Source organism: Trachemys scripta, chromosome 6 (assembly GCF_013100865.1).
Source record: "Trachemys scripta elegans isolate TJP31775 chromosome 6, CAS_Tse_1.0, whole genome shotgun sequence".
In the NCBI taxonomy this organism is placed as follows: Eukaryota; Metazoa; Chordata; order Testudines; family Emydidae; genus Trachemys; species Trachemys scripta.
In genome coordinates, this window is record NC_048303.1 from 67,306,524 (window position 1) to 67,328,763 (window position 22,240).

General features: G+C 39.1%; 1 protein-coding gene across 1 annotated transcript in view; it reads left to right on the plus strand.

Moving 5' to 3' along the window:
- APC (APC regulator of WNT signaling pathway) overlaps positions 1–22,240 on the plus strand; it is a 162,455-nt gene that overhangs the window by 109,793 nt on the left and 30,422 nt on the right. The window contains exons 8-10 of the mRNA XM_034774164.1: positions 9,838–9,942; positions 16,377–16,466; positions 21,564–21,942. Of these exons, the coding sequence (XP_034630055.1) occupies positions 9,838–9,942; positions 16,377–16,466; positions 21,564–21,942 (574 nt within the window). The remainder of the gene's footprint in view (positions 1–9,837; positions 9,943–16,376; positions 16,467–21,563; positions 21,943–22,240) is intronic.

Below are 22,240 nucleotides of genomic sequence, written 5' to 3' on the forward strand. Positions count from 1 at the left end.
GGGGTTGTATAGTATTTTTTGTTGTCAGAAGGGAGTCGCGGTGCAATGAAGTTTGAGAACCCCTGATCTAGTTTGACCTGCACATTTCAGACCGCAGAACCTCACCCACCCACTCCTGTAAATAAACTCCTAGGTCCTGGCTGAGTTACTGAAGTCCTCAAATAATCGTTTAAAGACTTCAAGTTACACTAGTTTAAACTGCAAGTGCCTCATGCCCCATGCTGCAGAGGAAGGCGAAAATCCCCCCCGGTCTCTGCCAATCTGATCTGAGGGAAAATTCCTTCCCAACCCCAGATATGGCAATCAGTTAAACCCTGAGCATGTGGGCAAGACCCACCAGGCAGATACCTGGGAAAGAATTCCCTATAATAACTAAGAGCCCTCCCCATATAGAGTCCCATCTCCAGCTGTCGGGGATTTTTGCTACTGGCAGTCGCCGATGGGCCACAGACCATCGTAGGCAGTCCCATCATACCATCCCCTCCAAAAACTTATCGAGCTCAGTCTGAAGCCATTTAGGTTTTTTGTCCCTACTGCTCCTCTTAGAAGGCTCTTCCAGAACTTCACTCCTCTGATGGTTAGAACCCTTTGCCTAATTTTGATCCTAAACGTATTGATGGTATCCCTAGTATTTTTTACTCTGTATTCATAGAGAGCAATCATATCTCCCCTCGGCTGTCTTTTTGTTAGGCTAAACAAGCCATGATCCTTCTCTTGATCCTTCCTACAAGAGTTTCTTCTCATAAGGTAGGTTTTCCTTTCCTTGAATATTTCTAGTGGCCCTTCTCTGCACCTGTATCAGTTTGAATTCATCTTTCTTAAACATGGGAGACCAGAATTGCACACAGTATTCTAGATGCGGTCTCAGCAGTGCCTTGTATAATGGTACTAACACTTCCAGGTCTCTACCAGAAATACCTCACCTAATGCATCCTAGGACTGCATTAGCTTTTTTCACGGCCACATCACATTGGTGGCTCATAGTCATCCTATGATCAACCAATACATTCAGGTCTTTCTCTTCCCCTGTTGCTTCCGACTGATATGTCTCCAGTATATAGCAAAAATTCTTGTGTTAGTCCCTAAATGCATGACTTTGCTCTGTTAAATTTCATCCCATTTCTATTCCTCCAGTTTACAAGGTCATCCAGATCTTCTTGTAGGATATTTTGGTCCTCCTCTGTATTGGCAATGCCACCCAACTTTGTGTCATCTGCAAATTTTATTAGAATACTCTCACTTTTTGTGCCAATGTCAGTAATAAAAATGTTAAATAAGATTGGTCCCAAAACCAATCCCTGAGGAACTCCACTAGTAACCTCCCTCCAGCCTTACAGTGTACCTGACAGTATGACCAGCTGTAGTCTCCCCTTTAACCAGTTCCTTATCCACCTTTCAATTCTAATATAAATCCCCATCTTCTCCAATTTAACTAATAATTTCCCATGTGGAACTGTATCAAATGCTATGCAGAAATCCAGGTAGATTAGATCTACTGCATTTCCTTTGTCTAAAAATATCAGTTATCTTCTGAAAAAGGGGATCAGTTTGGTCTGGCACGATCTACCTTTTGTAAAGCCATGTTATGTTTTATCCCGATTACCATTCACCTCTATAACCTTAACTACTTTCTCTTTCAAAGTTTCTTCCAAGACATTGCATACAATTGAGGTCAAACTAACAGGTGTGTAGTTTCCTGGATCACTTTTTTTCTCTTTCTTAAAAATAGGAACTGTATTATTAATTCTCCAATCAAAGGGTACGACCTCTGAGTTTACAAATTCATTAAAAATACTTGCTAGTGGGCTTGCAATTTCATGTGCCATTTTCTTTAATATTCTTGAAGGGAGATTATCTAGGCCTCCTGATTTAGTACCATTAAACTGTTTGAATTTGACTTTCACCTTGGATGTGGTAATTTCTACCTCCATACTTCATAGCCATTAGCCACTGTGCCACTACCCCTAAACTCTTCATTAACCTAATTAAAAACTGATGAAAAGTATTTGTTTATATGTTGGGCCATGCCTAAATAATCTTTAATCTCCACCCCATCCTCAGTCCTTAGTGGTCCCACTTCTTTTCTTGTTTTTCTTCTCATTTATATAGCTATAATCGCAGTTAACTCACGCAATTAACTCAAAAAAATTAATCACGATTTAAAAAATGAATCACGATTAATTGCAGTTTTAATCACACTGTTAAACAGTAGAATACCAATTGACATTTATTAAATATTTTGGATGTTTTTCTCCATTTTCAAATATATTGATTTCAATTACAACACAGAATACAAAGTGTACAGTGCTCACTTTATATTATTTTTATTACAAATATTTGCACTGTAAAAATGATAAACAAAAGAAATAGTATTTTTCAATTCACCTCATACATGTATGATAGTGCAATCTCTTTATCATGAAAGCGCAACTTACAAATATAGATTTTTTTTTTGTTACATAACTGCACTCAAAAACAAAACAATGTAAAACTTTAGAGACTACAGGTCCACTGAGTCCTACTTCTTGTTCAGCCAATTATTAAGAGAAAAAAGTTTGTTTATATTTATGGAAGATAATGCTTGCTACTTCTTAATTACATTGTCACCTGCAAGTGAGAACAGACGTTCACATGACAGTTTTGCTGGCATTGCAAGGTATTTACGTGTCAGATATGCTAAACATTCACACGCCCCTTCATGCTTTGGCCACCATTCCAGAGGACATGCTTCCATGCTGATGACGCTCATTAAAAGAATAATGTGTTAATTAAATTTGTGACAGAACTCCTTGAGAGAGAATTGTATGTCTCCTGCTCTGTGTTTTACCCACATTCTGCCATACATTTCATGTTATAGCAGTCTCGAATGATGACCCAGCATGTGGTTCATTTTAAGAACACTTTCACAGCAGATCTGACAAAACGCAAAGAAGGTACCAATGTGAGGTCTCTAAAGATAGCTACAGCACTCGACCCAAGATTTAAGAATCTGAATTGCCTTCCAAAATCTGAGAGGGATGAGGTGTGGAGCATGCTTTCAGAAATGTTAAGAGCAACGCTCCGATGTGGAAACTACAGAACCCGAACCACCAAAAAAGAAAATCAACCTTCAGCTGGTGGCATCTGTTTCAGATGATGAAAATGAATGTGTGTTGGTCTTCACTGCTTTGGATCGTTATTGAGCAGAACCCATCATCAGCACAGACGCATGTCTTCTGGAATGCTGGTTGAAGCACGGAGGGGCATCTGAATCTTCAGCGCATCTGCCGTATAAATATCTTGCAATATTCTCACTTTCAGGTGACGTAAACAAGAAGTGGGCAGCATTATCTCCTGCAAATTGTAACCAAACTTGTTAGTCTGAGCAATTGGCTGAACAAGAAGTAGGACTGAGTGGACTTGTAGGTTCTGAAGTTTTACATTATTTTATTTTTGAATGCAGTTATTTTTTGTACATAATTCTACATTTAAGTTCAACTTTCATAATAAAGAGATTGCACTACAATACTTGTATTAAGTGAACTGAAAAATGTTATTTTTTATTTTTACAGTGCAAATATTTATAATAAAAAAATATAAAGTGAGCACTCTACACTTCGTATTCTGTGTTGTAATTGAATTCAATATATTCAAAAATGTGGAAAACATCCAAAATATTTATATAAATAGTATTCTATTATTACTATTTAACAGCACAATTAATTGCAATTAATTTTTTTAATCGCTTGATATCCCTACTATAAACCTTTTACTGCTGGTTTTAATTCCCTTTGCAAGCTCAAACTCTGGTTAGCTTTTGGTAGTTCACTTTATCTCTACACTTTCTGACCTCCAAGAGGTAGCTTTCCCTGCTGATCCCTGCCATCTTCCATTCCTTATAGGTGTTCTGCTTTCTCTTAATCACATGTTTGAGATGCTTGCTCATCTTCATCCACCTTGAAACCCTTCCCCATGAATTTTTCCCCCTTGCTTGGAATGCAGGCTTCAGATAGTGTCTGTAACTTTGATTTAAAGTAATTCTAAGCCTCCTCCACATTCAGATCCTTGAGTTCTTCAGTCCAGTCCACTTTCCTAACTAATTCCCTTAATTTTTTTAAGTTAGCTCCTTTAGCACCTTGATCATCCAGTGGCCCTACTGACTTTTTGGCAGGCTTCCTGTTTTTAATGTACTTTAAAAAGTTTTTGCTGTTAATTTTTCTCTTTTGTGAGCTGCTTTTCAAATTCTCTTTTGGCCTGCCTAATTATACATGACTTGCCAGAGTTTATGTTGCTTTCTCTTTTCCTCAGTAGGATTTGGCTTAGTTTTTAAAGGGTGTCTTTTTGCCTCTAACCACCTCTTTTACTCTGCTGTTTAGGTTCTCTTACAGTTGTTTGTTTTGTTGTGTATACATTTAATCTGAGCTTCTATAAATAGTCTCGAAGGAATTTGTAGGCATTTCATCCTTGGGCTGTTCCTTTTAATTTCCATTTTACTGGTTTCCTCATTTTTGTGTAGTTCCTCTTTTTGATGTTAATTGCTATTGTGGTGGGTTTCTTTGTATATTGCCCACTACAAGGATGTTAAACTTAATTACATTATGGATGCTATTACCAAGCGGTTCAGCTATATTCACCTCTTAGACCAGATCCTGTGCACCACTTAGGACTAAATCAAGAATTGCCTCCCCTTGTAGGTTCTAGGACTAGCTGCTCTAATAAGCAGTCATTACTGGTGTCTAGAAATTTTATCCCTGCATCCTGCCCTGAGGTGACGTGTACGCAGTTAATATTGGAATAGTTGAAATCCCCCATTATTATTGGGGTTTTCTGTTTTTGTAGCCTCTCTAATCTCCCTGAGCATTTCACTGTCAGCAGCCACCATCCTGGTCAGGTGGTTGATAGTGTATTCCTACTGTTATATTCTTATTATTCAAGCATGGCAATTCTATCCATAGAGATTCTATAGTACCGTTTAATTCATTTAAGATTTTTACTATATTTGACTCTATGCTATTTCACATATTGTGCCATTCCCCCACCAGCGTGACTGTCATTCCTATATATTTTGTACCCTGGTATTACTGTGTCCTATTGATTATCATCACTACACCAAATTTCTGTGATGCCTATTATATCAATATCGTCATTTAATACCAGGCATTCAAGTTCACCCATCTTAGAATTTAGGCATCTAGCATTTGTATACAAGCACTTAAAAATTTTTGTCAATATTGAGTTGTCTACCTTCCTGTGATGTAATTGAATGGGACCCTTTTTCATTTAACTGTTTCTCTTCAGTTCCTACCCATACTTTATCAACTTCTGTCCTTTCCTCTTTATTAGGATATAGAGTTTCCCTTTTAATAAATCCTCCCCTGAGGGATGTGTCTGTCCAGACTGTGTGCTCCTCTGGACCTGTCAGCTTTCCCCCAGCCCTTAGTTTATAAACTTCTCTATGACCTTTTTAATTTTACATACCAGCATTCCGGTTCTGTTTTGGCTTAGGTGGAGACTCCTTCCAGTGTAGGGTCTTCCTTTCCCAAAAGTTTCCCCTGGTCCTAATAAACCTAAATCCCTCTTCACAACACCATCATCTTGTTCACTCATTGAAATCCTGCAGATCTGCCTGTTTATCTAGCCTTGTGCATAGAACTGGAAGGATTTCAGAGAATGCTATCATGGATTTCCTGGACTTCAATCTCTTACCTAGCAGCATAAAATTGGCATTGAGGACCTCTCTATTACCTCCCCTGTGTCATTGATACCTACGTGACCACTGGCTGCTCCTGAGCATTGCATAAGTCTATCTAGATATCTCAAGAGGTTCACAACCTTCATACCTGGCAGGCAATTCACTGTGCAGTTCTCTTGGTCATCACAATATTTCTAATAATCAGATCCCCCATTACTATCACTTGTTTCTTCCTATTAACTGGGGTCCCCTCCTCTGCAGAGGTATCCTCAGTGTGAGCGGATATCATGACATCATCTGGAAGGAGATGATACAGAACATGTTTAGAAATGAATTTGGATGTTTCGTTAATATTTGTTTTACTGTTGCATTTTGTGTGTGGTTTTGGTTAATGCAAGCTGTCCCTTTAAGAACAAGGTGTAGCAGACTGAGAATGTGGTTGAGCTACGGAGCAAGTGTATGAAATTTTGCAATGTGTTCAAAGTGTGGAAGACCCAGGGAGTCTGGGTAGGTTCCAAAAGAGTCAGAACTTGATTTAATAAACTTATCTTTCCAGAAAGCAAGGCTCATTCTCACCAACTGTCTCAGGGCATAGCTAATGAGCAATAAAGGTTTTCACCTATAGGTCAGCAGTCTAAATCTTGCCCACTTCAGCAGAGATTAAAAGTTGTTCCCATCTAATGGATATTTGAGTCCCAGTTCCAGCTCCCACTTGTCAAACTCACCACCATGCTTTGTTCTAGACTGTAAACTCTTCGAGGCAGGAGCTATTTCTTACTCTGTGTTTGTACAATGCCTAGCCCAACGGGGCCCCAGTCTCAGTTAGATCCTCTAGCCCAGGGGTGGGCAAACTTTTTGGCTGAGGGCCACATTAGGGTTCCAAAACTGTCTGGAGGGCCGGGTAGGGAAGGCTGTGCCTCCCCAAACAGCCTGACCCCCACCCCCTATCCGCTCCCTCCCACTTCCCGCCCCCTGACTGCCCCCCTCAGAACTCCCGACCCATCCAACCCCTCCTGCTGCTTGTCCCCGATCGCTCTCTCCCGGGACCCCCCCCCGCCCCTGACAGCCCCCTCCTGGGACCCCACTCCAAACCCCCCCCGCTCTCTGTCCCCTAACTGCCCTGACCCCTATCCACACTCACGCCTATCCAACCCCCCCATTTCCCGTCCTCAGACCGCCCCCTCCGGACCTCCGCCCCATCCAACCACCCACTGCTCCCTGTTCCCTAGACTGCCCACTGGGACCTCCTGCCCATTATCCAACCCCCCCCCCCCACTCTCCGCCCCCTTACCATACTCAGAGCAGCATGTCTGGCAGCCGCACTGACCGGCCAGAGCCATGCTGCCCAGCAGGCGCTCGCAGCCCCGTCACCCAGAGCACTGGGCGAGCTGAGGCTGCGGCGGGGGAGGGTGGGGGGCGGACAGCAGGGGAGGGGCCGGGGGCTAGCCTCCCTGGCTGGGAGCTCAGAAGCCGGGCAGGACGGTCCCACGGGCCATAGATTGCCCACCTCTGCTCTAGCCAGAGTTCTTGTACTGGGGGCCAGAATCTTCTTACTTGCTATAAACTGGGGAGACTTGACAACATTGTGATTGTCTCACACACACATTAGCGGGTAGGGGAAGTTCAGGAATCAGACAAATTAAAAATGGTTTAATCTTATTTTAATTATGATTTTGGAGGTTGACTCAGGATTTTTTTTTTTCAGTGTTTGGGGTGGTAATACTGATATTAACCCAGGTGCAGCCTGCAATAGTCACATGTAAAATGGCCACTTTTGAGCTTCAGCAGCTTCTCCTTCCCAAATTTAAAGTGTCTGCTACCAAAAAGGCATGCCATAAGAGAGTGAATCCACAATAGGGAGATCAATGATAACTAAGCAGTCATAGAAAGGAGAAGCTCCAGCAGAAGGGGGTGATTTCCTACCTTTTTTTTTTTTTTTTAAGTTGTAGTGATCCAGGTGGAAGACAGTCAGGTTTTTCAGACTTGACAATCTGGTGTGTTTGAAATAGTTATCCCTTTATTTTCATGTAGACATACTTGGATTTCTGTTGTATCTTGATTAAAATGTACTGTGGTGTCACATGGGGATTGTCCCAAAGCGCTTTTTGAGACTATTTCACACTCTAACTGGTGTTACCATAAGAAAACTATTCCTGGTATGGGACCTCAGGTTTTTTTTAAATATCCCTTTGTTCCCCCTATACAATTCATTTTCCGTCTTTAAACTATACGTATTTCATTCTTCTAATCATTATTCCTAAATAACTTTCTCATATTTATTTACACAATCATTTTAATTGCTATTTTCTGAATTCCTTCTGAATTATCAACAGTTCTCTAGTGTTAGGGAACTGAACACAGTATTCTAGGTGTGATCTCACCAGTGTTTTATAAGGACTTGTCTACATGGTGCTTTAGTCCACACCAGAGGAATGTAGTAAATTTTAGTCCACATTAGTGTGTCACAAACTAACTGATTTGCATGGACCCTGTTGTTGTGCTCTAAAAGTTCCCTAGTGCACGTTAACTATGTTACAGCACAGTAAATTTATTTTGGTAGACAATGTTTTAGGTTCAGCATGAGCATATTGTTAAAACTTTATTCATATTAAAATGGATACACTTGTGTTGCTCGTATTATCAATAAAATGTGAAAGGATTCCTTTAGTATGGTATAAATATAGTGTATGTTAACATGCACTAGGGCAGTGGTCTCCAAAGTGGGGTGAGTGCACCCAAGGGGGTGCGCAAGAGGATCCTTGGGGGTGCGCGGCAGGAGGAGCGCCTTTTATTTATTTATTTATTTATTTATTGTGCTTCGTCAGTTCAGTCGGGAGTCCGAGCAGCCTTTTTTGCTTCGGCAAAAATGGTAGAGCCGGCGCAGCAGGGGGTGCATGCTCAAAAAATTTTTACTGATGGGGTGCGCGATCAAAAAAGTTTGGAGACCACTGCACTAGGGAACTTTAGGGTCCATGTGAACCAGTTAGTTTGTGACACACTAATGCGGGCTAAAATTTACACCCCTCTGGTGCAGACTAAAGCATTATGTAGACAAGCCCTTAGAGGGACTACCAAAAATTCCGGTTAACTAAGAGTTTAGGTGCGGGAGGGGACTCAGGGCTGGGGGTTGCGGTGCGGCAGGGGGCACAGGGCATGGACTCCAGGAGGGAGTTTGGGTGCGGGAAAGGACTCGGGGCGGGAGTTGGGGTGCAAGACGGGTTTCGGGGTGCTGGATCCGGGTGACGCTCACCTTGGGCGGCTCCCAGCAAGCAGCGACATGTCCTTACTGCTCCTAGGCGGAGGTGCGGCCAGGCCAATGGGAGCTGCGGAGCCAGTGCTCGGGGCAGGGGCAGTATATGGAGCCCCCGTGGCCGTTGCATTAGCAACCCAAAATGTCGGTTTCTAGAGGTTTCTGGTTGGTAAAGTGCCGGATAACACAGCTTTTACTCTATTTACAATTCTAATTTTGATCATCATCTTCTGATCACCCTAAGTGGTAGTGACAAGAATCTAGTTTTCATCAGTTAAACAGAGGAAGATTTTACTTCCATAAAGAAGTTTTCACCAGGTTTTCTACATCATTTGTATTTATTTTGGTATACAGTGATTAGGTTTGGTATGAGCATATCATTAAAGCTTTGTTCACATTAAGACGGATACGCTTGTGTTGCTCACATTAATAATAAAATGTGGATTCCTTTAGTATGGTATAGATATACTGTCTGTGTATCATTCTATCCACCCAGAAAGTGTTTGTATTTGGTTGTGAAGTTTAAGTAATAATTTAACTGTACTAGCCTTAGCCTCCAATAAATGCATAGATTGTGTGACATTGCAGAGGAGACAGTTGTTTGCTCCAATTCTGTTATACTTCTGATAGTGATGTGAGCACAGCTGGTGGAGGATGGTGTTTCTGTGTCTCACAGCAAATCCTTTGTCTTACAGGGCTATAATCCTCAGAGGACATGCTTCACTTTCATCTTGCAATTTCGCTAAGACAGTCAGTCTCAGCTGCTAATTATTGAGGCTAGAGGTTATGAAATACAAAGCACAGTTCAAATGGCTTTGTGAAGCTACGACATTGATGCATTCACAGCTTAGAAAGCTTTGACTGATAAAGTGTACTCCATTTCTATATGTAATGCCATAAACTCTTGCATTAACAGAGGGCACCTCAAAGTAAGCATGATTCAGGCTCACATGAAGCAGAGAGGCAGAATGAAGGTCAAGGAGCAGCAGAAATCAGCATGGCAACTACTGGTAGTGGTCAGGTAAAGTAAATACTTATTGGTAACATTTTTAAATATAAAAAATATGTCGCTTTTATGAGTGTGATCTGGAAATTCTGCTGTAGCTATGTAATTGTGCTTCAATGGATTTCTTCAGATGTATTAATTCTGAAAAGGCTGACATTTTTCTTTATTTCCGTTGGGAGGGAAGAAAGCTTTCAAAGCTGTTACAAAGGATATTTTAATGAGATGGAATATTTAAATATTCCATAACACAAGACTCTATTTTCTTTTGTTTAAAATGGTTAACATGGATACGTTTAAGCGGGGATCAGAAAATTGTTTAATAGAAAAAATGATTTTTTCCTATTTGTAGGTATTTGTTATGATTTAATGATGGAATTTACTCAAAAATTTCAGTTCAGAAATGATCACTGAAAACACAACTATTTAAAAAATTAAGTGACAAGTTTCTCATTATAAATAATTACAAATAATTCCTGTTTCTTAGTTAAATGCATTACATAAACCCCTGGAACCAAAAATCTCATCAGAGGTAACCTCCTGCATGTGTGCTGAAGGGTTATGTACATGCTCATTTCATATTTGTCATTGCTATTCCTTTAATACTGAAATATATTATGGAGTGAAATATAAGACTACACTAAATTCTTTAAATGTAAATTTCTTTAATATTCATCAAGAGTAGGGATAGTTTTCTTTGACTAAATTTAATATATTGATTTATTTTACTGTGCTGTAATACCACTTGCTTCATTATCTCTAACTATTGCTCAGACTTTCATTTTAGTAATTCAGATTCTTATAACCTCAAACAATAATATGACAGTGCAATTCATATGTAAGATTTTTCTGTTTGTTACTTTGTGTTTGTGGAATTATTTTAAACTCTTTTAAAGCATCGTACACACAATGATTTGTGAGAAGGATTATGTCTGTGGTATGGCTCAAATATTTGATTAGATTAAACATTAAGCATAGTCCCTAATTTTTCTATTAAGATGTATTTGATCACAGTTTGGAATCCAATTCTCTTTGCTACATCTGAGCAGTTGCCTGAGGCCCCTACTCTAATCCTGATGACAGCATTATTCTAAAGGAGAAAAAATAGTTCAGTGATGCTTTTGAGCTGAAAGCATGTTTAAATAATTCATGCATTGTGGCCACATGTTCTTTCTCATGTGAATGGGAAGTTATTTTGCACAAGAGAGATTTTTTGGAAGGGAGAGGAAAGGAGTGCCTGTCTTGTACCCAGGAAGAATCATATCCGTTAAGTAGTAGCTCTCTTACTTTGATGTTTTGGGCATAGAATTTGAGCAGTTTTGAGTTAATATCAAGCTACAGGAGGAAAATACTATGGCTGTGGGATCTGAATTTGTGCTGCTATGAGACATAAGGGGATTATTTACTTTTAGTGCAAGGGTAGGAAAAGGAGGCTTAATGGATTGGGCACTAGTGTTTTATTTCTGGGAACCCAGATCAATCCACCTTGTATCCTTGAGCAATGAGGATTAAATAGAGTGCAAAAAAAAAATCAACCTAATTGTTTGGGGTTAGCTAGTTTTGCAGTAAGATGAGCAATGCGAATTGACAATTTGCCCATTGGGGACAATATTTTTCAGGACTCAGTCATGTTCTCTTCTGTACCACCTCACATCCTCTGCTCTGCTTTACTGTGCTGACAGCAAAATAAACTTTACTAAAATCTTGATTTTTGCAACCTGTCTGTAGGATTTTGATGAATTTCTCTGCTTTATTAGTAAACTGCATCAAAATACAGGAAAACAATATAAAGGAAGAAAAATAAAGCACAGATGAAACAACAACAAGGGCATGAAAGAATATAAGATTAAAAGGAAGGAGAATAAAAGGGGAAATTGTAGGGAAAGATGCTACACAAGAATGGGATTGAAGCAAGGTGGGAGGCGGGAAGGAGAGCACATGAGAATTGGGGAGAGAAGAGAGTCTACACAAGAAGCATGTAAGCTATCAACTTTGGTCTCTTGCCAGTTTGTCAAATCAGTTGCTACCTATTTTTGGTGGTAGTGATTTCAATTAAGTCCTTAGTGCACCAGTAATAAAGATAATTGGGTTTGATTTGGGCCTCTTGGCAACCTCAAAGTAGAAGGGGCCAAAAGACTCAGCATGTTAACTACCTCTAAGCTCTGAAGAAAATAGCCTGTCCAGATCAGGGTTGATATACACCGCTACCTCGATATAACGTGACCCGATATAACACGAATTCGGATATAACGCGGTAAAGCAGTGCTCCGGGGGGGGGGGGGCGGGACTGCGCACTCCGGTGGATCAAAGCAAGTTCAATATAACGCGGTTTCACCTATAACATGGTAAGATTTTTTTTACTCCTGAGGACAGCATTGTATCGAGGTAGAGGTGTAATTGTTGGGACAAAATAGAAAAATGTGTGCTATTTCTGTCTGCACCATAATGGGCTTTAATATCTAGCGTTTCCAACTTGCCATTTTTTTTACCTTCTTGGGTAGAATGCACATATTACAATTAATCAGTAGTGTAACATTTTTGCCACATTTTGAATAAAAAAAAAATACACTGAGTGTGTAACCCTGAGATCACAACTTGAAATAAAGTTGAGTTGAAAGAGATGCTGTCAACATAAAAAATAGTATTAGCCATATATTAATAATTATACCTTGGATTATTAAAACTGAAAGAACTGTAGACATCTACTATACTTTTCACTGTTTACAAACTTTCTTTAATTTTTTAATTTCATCTTGGACAAGGGAAATAAGGGCTTGTCTATATGGAAAAGTTATACTTGTATAAGGAAAGGTGTGAATTTAAACTGCTATAGTTATACCAGTGTAATTTCCCATGTGGACACTTATTCTCGAATCAGAATGACTTTTTGTGACTTAGTTTATGTTGCTTTAGGAGCTATTTAAGCTAAGCTGAAAAGAGCCACTCTTATTTAGTATAACTGGAAAGATTTCCTATGTAGACAAACCCCAACTGAAACTTTTATTTATAATTAGTTCCCCATTCAAATTCAGAGTTCTGTAATGTTTGAATGGCAAATGCTGCAGAGGGGTGGTGGTCTTTTTGTTTATAAAGCTGCTTCAGATGGACTTTTAAAAAATTATGGAAGTATTTCTAAGTTTTATAAAACCTTGTTTTTGTAAAATCTAAATTTGTGGCAAATTTTACAATGAGATTATATGACCAAAAGTAGGGTTTGATAGAATTTACAACCTGAGCAGTAGTTATCCTGCTACTTAATATGTAACTTCACTTTATTCTGTTGTACTGTAGAACTGTTTTTATTCACAGACAAATTGTATACCATAGGCAGGGATGGTCTTGCTAAAACACAGGCTGAGGAGTCAAGAGTCTATTCTTGGCTCCATTACGTAATATCTGATCAGTGTTCGTTTTCCCTGTTTTTAAAATGAGAATGATACTTCCCTGCCTCACAAGTATATTGTAGGACTTAATTCATTAATGTTTGTAAAGCACTTTGAGATTCTTGAATAGAAGGTGTTAAGAAGCTCTAAATATTGTTATGTTCATTGTCTAATTGTTTTTCAAAACTGTGTTGTGAACATTTTCTTTCTGTCCATAAATGGTAGAAATACTAAGTTGTTTTTCTTACACTGTATTGGTTTATAAAGCACTTCAAGGAAATATGGCTTCATTTAAAACAGCTGTTAATTAGGTCTTAGAAAATGTTTTATTTGGGAAAAAATGATCGTGAGTGAATAAAATAGTTTGAAAATAGTTTATTTTTATTTTTTTGCACAATCAGTTGCAGGATTGGGGTCACTTAGCCAGTGGTCAGATATTCAGAGAAACTGAGCACCATAGCTCCCCGTAATGCCAGCGGAGTGGTGGGTGTTCAGCATCTGTGACAATCTTTGGTGCATAAATAAGAATTTAGGTAATTAACTTTAGTCACCTATATTTGAAAATTTTGGCCTAAGATCATGCTGAAGAACTTCTTACTCATTCTCTGTTTCTAATTTGAATAATCTTTTAAAACTAGTATATTTAAAAAAAAAACCTACATTTAAAACATTTTAAATTACTCTGGGTGCAGGCTTTTAAATGTGACTTAATCTGGTCAAATAACATGTTTCTTGTTGGATTTGCATCTGTGATTCCACCACAATTTGGGTGTTTTGTTTTTCCCCCCCAACATTAAGGTCCTTCAAGTACCTACAAATCTTAATTATTATGACAGCCAATTGATTCTAGTTTAATTTTTAGATGACTAAAGGGTAGAATTAGTTAGATGGGCAGTATACTGGTATGGTTTTGGTATAAGGCTATGTCTATACTACAGACCTTACAGCCGCATAGATATATTACTGCAGCTGCGCCACTGTAAGGTCTCCCATGTGGCCGCTCTATGCTGGTGGGAGAGCATCTTCCATTGACATAGCTCTGTCTACACCGGTGCTTTTGTTGGTGAAACTTATGTGGTTTTTTTCACATCCCTGGGCGACAAAAGTTTTACCGACAAAAATGCTAGTGCAGACAAAGCCTAAGTCTCTATCACAGTACCCACTGTACAAGTATGCAACATATTTTTGATATGTCTCTCTTCTATTAAACAGATTCTCTTTAATCACTCTCACTTGTTTGCTGAGAAGGAGGGGAATCACTCAAAAACAGAAAAAGCTAAAGAGGCTCGCTAAGAGTATAAAAAACTTGAATTTGATTTGCTTTAGTTCTATTAAACGTTTAGCCTGGTGGTGAGGTTTGGGATTAAGATTTTAATTCCCTATTCTAGTTTTAAATACCAGCTTTTAAAAAACAATTATTTAGTAGTCGTTTCAGTAAAAATTCAGTTGTAAAGTTAATATTCACTGTAGAATATCTGTATATGAATAGCCATAATTTTTAAAAGCTGCTAAAAATAGCCATATCTTAAAACAATAAAATTTTGATTATTGTCCTTTGATCTTATCAATAACGTCTGACGCTGACTGATTATGTTAATGTTTTCACTGGTAATACAGAAGCAAATTGCAATAACTATCCAAGATCCCTACTTCTTGATGTCCAGGTTAGCAGCGATCTGAGATTTCTGCAGAGGCAGAATATTCAGCCCCAGAGGGGCAAGAGTGTCTAACATCTCTCTGCTGTGACTCTTGTGATCAGTATAAGAGTTCCTTTGAACTGCAAGAAAAGCATTTATGCCTTAGAGAGAAGGAGCTTTAAAACTGGGGGGTGGAGGAGGTTTCTAGAGGCCTAGAAAAGCATGAGAGAATTTAATCTTTTAACTTTTGGAAGAACTAGAAGTTTTTGTTTTGTGCTGCTGGCCTGAAGGGGGAGACTGCATGATTTTGGATCCATCATCCCCTTACTATGTCCTATTAGTAATGTGTTACCAGAGCTACAGGTCAAAGAATGGGAAGCTCCTTGGAAGTCTCCTGCTTTCGCTCTATTGTAGGTAGCTACTATGGGAGAAGCTCACCTACTAGAGAGCTGCCGGCCCATGCACCAACTCAGCTAAAATTCTCTGCTGGCACTCAGCTCAGTCAGGAGATAATATGCAGTCCAACTCAATAAAGCTACTCTTAGATGCCCTAAACAGCATGTAACCTTCCATTAAGTGAATGAGAAGGGCTCTATCAGGGATCATAAGCAAACAACGAGAATTAACTTTTAAAAAAATATATACACAGAAGCCAAAAAAAGGAAAAAACCCTACATAAATTAAAAAATAGGACAAGAAGAAGAAAAGAGAAGAAGAAAGAACAGGGAAGAGACAAAGGGGACAAAAAAAAGTAATGGTGACAATTTGATGGTGTCCAGATATAGCCAAAGGGGGCACCAATCCACAGTGTTTTTCTAGAGGGTCTCCAATAAATAAAAAAATTAAAAAACACTGTTTAACCTCTTTTCGCTCGACAAACCAGAACTGTATCCGCCACAGATTTGCTTAGCAGCTTTCATTTTTGACCCCACAGAATCTCTTTCCTTGTCAATTTTTGAATGACTAGTTGTATTCTGAAGTGGTTGAGTTTGTGGGGTTGTGAGAAGCAGGGTCCGGATCTGTAATATCACTGATGCAGAATTCCTACCTGTTCTGTATAAAATGGCCTAAAAGCAGAGTCTGGTTTGTAGTCCCTTGTTCTTGCTTTTATCTGCTGGTTGCTGTTGTTTATTTCAATTCTCCTTTCTCTTGATAAAAGTAGTTATTTTAAAACTCACTCAATAATTAGAATTAATTTTGTTGCACTGCTTTGAGAGAGAATTAAGGGACAAATGAGTAATAAGCCATCTTTGTGAATTTTATTTAAGTAATTTCCAAACTGTATTGCAGATACATATTAATTAAAACACAGGATAACAAATTATGATTGCAAACATGACTAAATGGTCAAATGCTGAAACTAAAATAGTCAACAGTTGGCCCTTCAGTAAAAGACTTTTGGATGCTACCTAATTGTTCTTTAAACTTGTAGGGTTCAACTGCTCGAATGGACCATGAAACAGCCAGTGTTATGAGTACCTATTCTGTTCCTCGAAGACTGACAAGTCATCTGGGTACCAAGGTAACCGAAGATTACAAACCACAGGTCGCTAACGCTACATTTTTACTAATACAATAACTTCATTGTTTCTACCAGTACTATTATATTCACTGAATGATCTTTCCACACATTAATTTCATGGAATTTAATTTTTTTAATAGTTTTTCTCAGGCTTTTAAAAATGTGCATTAAAAATCCTTCAATTTTAGAAGAAAATATGAATTCCCATTGGTAGAATTATTTGTGATGAATAAAATTTGATTGCAGGAAATTGTTGGAGCACCTTAAAACCTTGTATTGTTATTAGATGATCCAGATGATTGGTGAAACTGAACCCATCCTAAAGACCAATTTTTTGGTATTTGAAATGCTCATACAAGACTGAATTCTTGAAATAGATGTCGTTTTTGAGAAACTTTCTAAAATGTGACCTGAGCCATTGATGCTACTAAATCAACATTAAGAACAGGAGTACTTGTGGCACCTTAGACACTAACAAATTTATTAGAGCATAAGCTTTCGTGGACTACATGCGCATCCGATGAAGTGGGTTGTAGTCCACGAAAGCTTATGCTCTAATAAATTTGTTAGTCTCTAAGGTGCCACAAGTACTCCTGTTCTTTTTGAGGATACAGACTAACACGGCTGCTACCCTGAAATAAATCAACATTGTGTCACTAACATAGTTACAATATGTGAAAGAAACAGCCTCATTTGACTAAAGAGGTGTTAAATTAAAGGAAACTGGGAATTTAGCATTGCAGTAAAATTTCATAATCTCACTTCCATTTTTTAAATGAAAAGATAGGTTCAAGTGCACTTCATTTTGTGCCAAAAGTAGAATTCCAGCATGTATTTATTCTTTGCATTGATGTGTCTCATTTACGTGCCGCTAAGACTTTAAGGAGTTCCTTTTTTTGTGAACTGTGTGTTGGGCAGAAAAAACACTTTCTGTATTAAATATTCATTATTTAAAAGTGCAAAAATTTATAACATTATTATCAATCACACAATTTGTGTATCAAAGAGGTAGCAAAGATATATTGATTACATCAAACATTTCATTAAGTCTTTACAGAGTATGGTATTAGAAATTTTAAGTGCAATCTATACAGAATAATTTTTTTAAAAAAGGTGGGGTGGGAGACGTGGAAAAGCTTGAATCCTTCAATTTTCTTTCTAGTGTAGATAGAAATTGCTTCCATATCAGCAGGACCATAGGCGCCAACTTTCCCTCTGCCCCATGGGTGCTCAACCACCACCTCGCCCTGCCCCAATTCCACCTCCTTCCCCCAAGTCCCCACCTCTACCCCGCCTCTTTACTGCCTCCTCCCTGGAGCATGCCGTGTCCCCACTCCTCCCCCTTCCTCCCAGAAAGTCCTAAGTGCCGCCAAACAGCTGTTAGGCAGTGGGCAGGAAGCGCTGGAAGGGGGGGAGGAGCGGGCACGCAGTGAACTTGGGGCAGGAGGCGGTGCGGAGTAGGGGGGCAAGGGGAGCTTGGCTGCCGGTGGGGGCGGAGCACCCGCTAATTTTTCCCTGTGGATGCTCCAGCCCTACAGCACCCATGGAGTCGGCTCCTATGAGCAGGACTGAAAATATTAGTTTAGCAATATCTGAAGAAGAATCAATGTCTGAGCCTTCTTCAAGAGACGCAATGTCACCAGTAGGATTTTTGGACATCAAAACTATTTCTCTCCAATGTCTCAGTATTCAATACTTCAATTTTATGTGGTTGATTCTTTAAAATAAATAAATAAAATCACCTAGAGATGGGAGATTTTCCCAAAATGAATCCATAGTATGTCAGGGACATGGTTTCAGAGGAGTTCTGCAGAGAACCCTTACGACACTCATATGTCAGTGAATACATTATTATTTATTTTATGCAGTTATTGTAGACTATGCTGTCCACTAAGTAAACTGTGCTAATAGCAGGCCATGAGAGCTTACAGTCTAGAGCAGTGGTTCTCACCCTGCAGCCCAATCAGCACAGAGCTGTAGCCCATGTGACGTCCTCAGGGCCATACAGTTAGTATTGGATGCAGCCTACATAACACATTGTGGGTCGCATATGTGGCCCACAATGGTAAATAGGTTGAGACCCAATAGTCTAGAGGCACTAGACAAGTGGTGGGCAACCTGCGGCCCATGGGCCGCACATGGCCCATCAGGGTACTCTGCTGGCGGTCGGTGAGACAGTTGTTTACATTGACAGTCTGCAGGCATGGCAGCCTGCAGTTCCCAGTGGCCACAGTTCGCCATTTCCAGCCAATGGGTGCTGTGGGAAGCGGCGCGGGTCGCGGGGACGTACTTCCCGCAGCTCCCATTGGCCGGGAACGGTGAACCGTGGCCACTGGGAGTTGCAGGCGGCCCTGCCTGTGGATGGTCAGTGAAAACAAACTGTCTTGCGGCCCGCCAGAGGATTACCCTGATGGGCCACGTGCTGCACTAGGCTGTACAAATTTACATAATCCTTTTCTTCTAGACCATGGTCACTAGTGGACCTAGTCTCTGAGGTAGACCGTAAGGGCTTGTCTAAAAGGGAAGTTAGTGCACAGCAAGTTAGGGTGTGAATTTACAGCACATTAACTACTACACACTGATTCCCTGTGTGGACACTTACTGCACAGTAAAGTGACGAGTAAGTTAATGTAGACTAGCTAGTGTGCTGTAAATTCACACCCTAACTTGCTGTCTACTAACGTCTCTGAGTAGACAAGCTTTAAAGCTGCTGCCACAGGTGTCTGCCCAGAGGCATACATTAAGCAGAGTATGTTCTCTTTTGAGAGTACAAGTGTGCCAACTCCATAACATATTTGACTGTTCCCAGTCCAGAAAGTGAGGCTCTCTAAACCTCATTTCTCAGGCACCTGCCATTGTACTGTCACAAAGCTGGCTCACGGGCTCTGTCAGGTTTTGATTCTATCATTTTTACATTTAATATTAAATAGTTTGTGGATACATATGATCATATAACTTTACAATGTTTAATACGTCTACTTTTTCAGCCATTTCATTGATTATCATAGTGTTAGTAAAATACGTGATTTTCTAAATACTCAATCTAGTATAAATTACCAAGACGCACTCAAACTTTTACATCTTGTATAACACAGTGGTTTGATCTTATTGTCCATCATGTTAGATTTTCTCATATATGTCATAGGATATTTTGTTGAACTTGTGACCATTTGCAGCAATTTAGCTAGGATTAGAGAATCTGATCTATCTTAGTATTTGGCAAATCTGATTTCTTGTCTAGCTGGTACATATGGAATGTATCACTCTGCAGAGACTCATCAACTGCTTCTTCCCTGTCCCAACTGGGTAGCCCGCTTATGAGTAGCTTCTCAAACCATGGGTTTTTAATGTTTTTATGTGACTGCCTCAAGAATCCCTCCTAAATTAATACTTAGATGTGAAATCCACGAGGGTGCTCTGAATTTGGTATCCCAGTAATATGTATATTTGGTACTTTAATAAGGTCAGCTGAAAACAAAGCTGAAAACAATTATGAACCAGATCATCTGGGAGAGAGAATTTAATCAGAAATATGTGAATGATAATTGGGACTCATTTAAGAACACTTTACTAGATGTCCCAAAAGCCACAATTGAAGAAGAAGGCTGTGCTGGTTTAAAAACCAAACTGGTTTAGAGGGGAAATGAAAACAGCTGTAAAAAAAAAAATTTTTTTTTTTAATTATATAACAAATAGAAGAAAGGGGGAAGTTGACAGTAATGAATATAAATAAGAAGTTAGGACCTGTAGAAAATTAATAAGTGAAGCCAAGGGACACAAGGAGAAATCTACGGCCAGCAGAGTTAAGGACACTAAGAAGGAGTTTTTTTAAATGTATTCGGAATAAAAAGAATCTTGACAATGATATCAGTCATTACTAGATGGAAATGGTAGAATTATCAATAATAATGCAAAAAAAGTAGAAGTGTTCAATAAATATTTCTGTTCTATATTTGGGGAAGAAACAGTTGATCTAGTCTCTCCATATTATGATTATTACACTCTTTCCATTCCACTAGTATCTCTGGAGGAGGAGAACAGAAACTACTGAAGTTAGACATTTTTAAATCAGCAGGTTCAGATAACTTGCATCCAAGAGTTTTTAAAGAGTTGTCTGAGGAGCTCATTGGACAATTAATGTTGATTTTTCAATAAGTCTTGACACATTGGGGAAGTTCCAGAAAACTGGAAAAAAGCTAACGTTTGTGTTAATTTTTAAAAAGGGTAAATGGGACAACCTCAGTAATTATAGACCTGTCAGCCTGAGATTGATCCAGTTTAAGTTAATGGAGCAGCGGCTGGTGTGGCTGTCCCAGGGTCACCTGAGCAGCTGGCCCCAGAGCCAGCAGCTTGGACGATCCTGGAGTCAGCCACATTGGCCCCTGCAGAAGTCACGAAGGTCGCAGAAAATCACAGAATCTGTGACAGACACAGAGCCCTATCCATCACTGACCATTTTAAAATCAAGATTAGATATTTTTCTAAAAGATCTGTCGTAGGAGTTATTTTGAGGAAGTTCTATGGCCTGTGCTGTACAAGAGGTCAGACTAGATGATCACAATGGGTCTTCTGGCCTTGGAGACTATGGCTCTATAAACATATTTAACTTGCACTCTAGCAAATTTTGTCATCGGAGAGCACCCTTTAAATGAAAGTATTATTCATGTAAATAAATATCTGTTTGAGAGAAAAAGAATTCATAGTAGACATATCCTGGCTTGCTCAGGCTAAAACATTATTGGGTAGCACATTTTCATTAATATGCTGTTGTTTTAATCCTTTAGTACAATGAAAATCCAGAACTGTTCAGTAGAGGTCTAGATGAACAAAAGTATATATCAGATATCACTGTTGTTTCATTCACATTACTACCAAGTGGATTCATTATAATTAATGTTTTAAACAGCCAATTATAATGGTTTAAAGAACCAATAATAATTATGCAATAATTTTTTTTAAATGATACAGATTCTTGCACAATTGGGGGATGGGAGGGATTTTTTTCTTGCTTTATATATCATCCATCACTTCATTTCAATTTGATGTATCTTTTTTTTAGAAAATGTAACTGTGTTTTTAAAATCATTTGGCCTACAGGTGGAAATGGTGTATTCTTTGTTGTCAATGCTTGGTACTCATGATAAGGATGACATGTCACGAACTTTGCTAGCTATGTCTAGCTCCCAAGACAGCTGCATAGCCATGCGTCAGTCTGGATGTCTTCCTCTCCTCATCCAGCTTTTACATGGCAACGATAAAGACTCTGTGTTATTAGGAAACTCTCGGGGCAGTAAGGAGGCCCGTGCCAGAGCCAGTGCAGCACTGCATAACATCATTCACTCACAGCCTGATGATAAGCGAGGCAGACGGGAAATCCGTGTACTCCATCTTTTGGAACAGATCCGAGCTTACTGTGAAACATGTTGGGAATGGCAGGAGGCACATGAACAAGGCATGGACCAAGACAAAAATCCAAGTATGTCTGTCATAATGCTTTAAAAATGGCTAACAATATATTATACAAAAAGTTTAAAACAGTGAGTTCCATTTTAAGCTGAATTTTTGGGTTTGGTAGAAATATACCTGAATTAAGGATCTTTTATCATATGAAATGTTTTTAAACAAAAATCGAAGTAATATCTGAAAACAGAATGTCTCATCTGTAATACGTTCTGTCTGTAAATTCTCTGTGGAAGATTGCTCTTTAAATCATTGACTGTCTATCTCATAAAAGGTATAATCCCAGTTATTTTTTTTGTATACTCTATACAAAT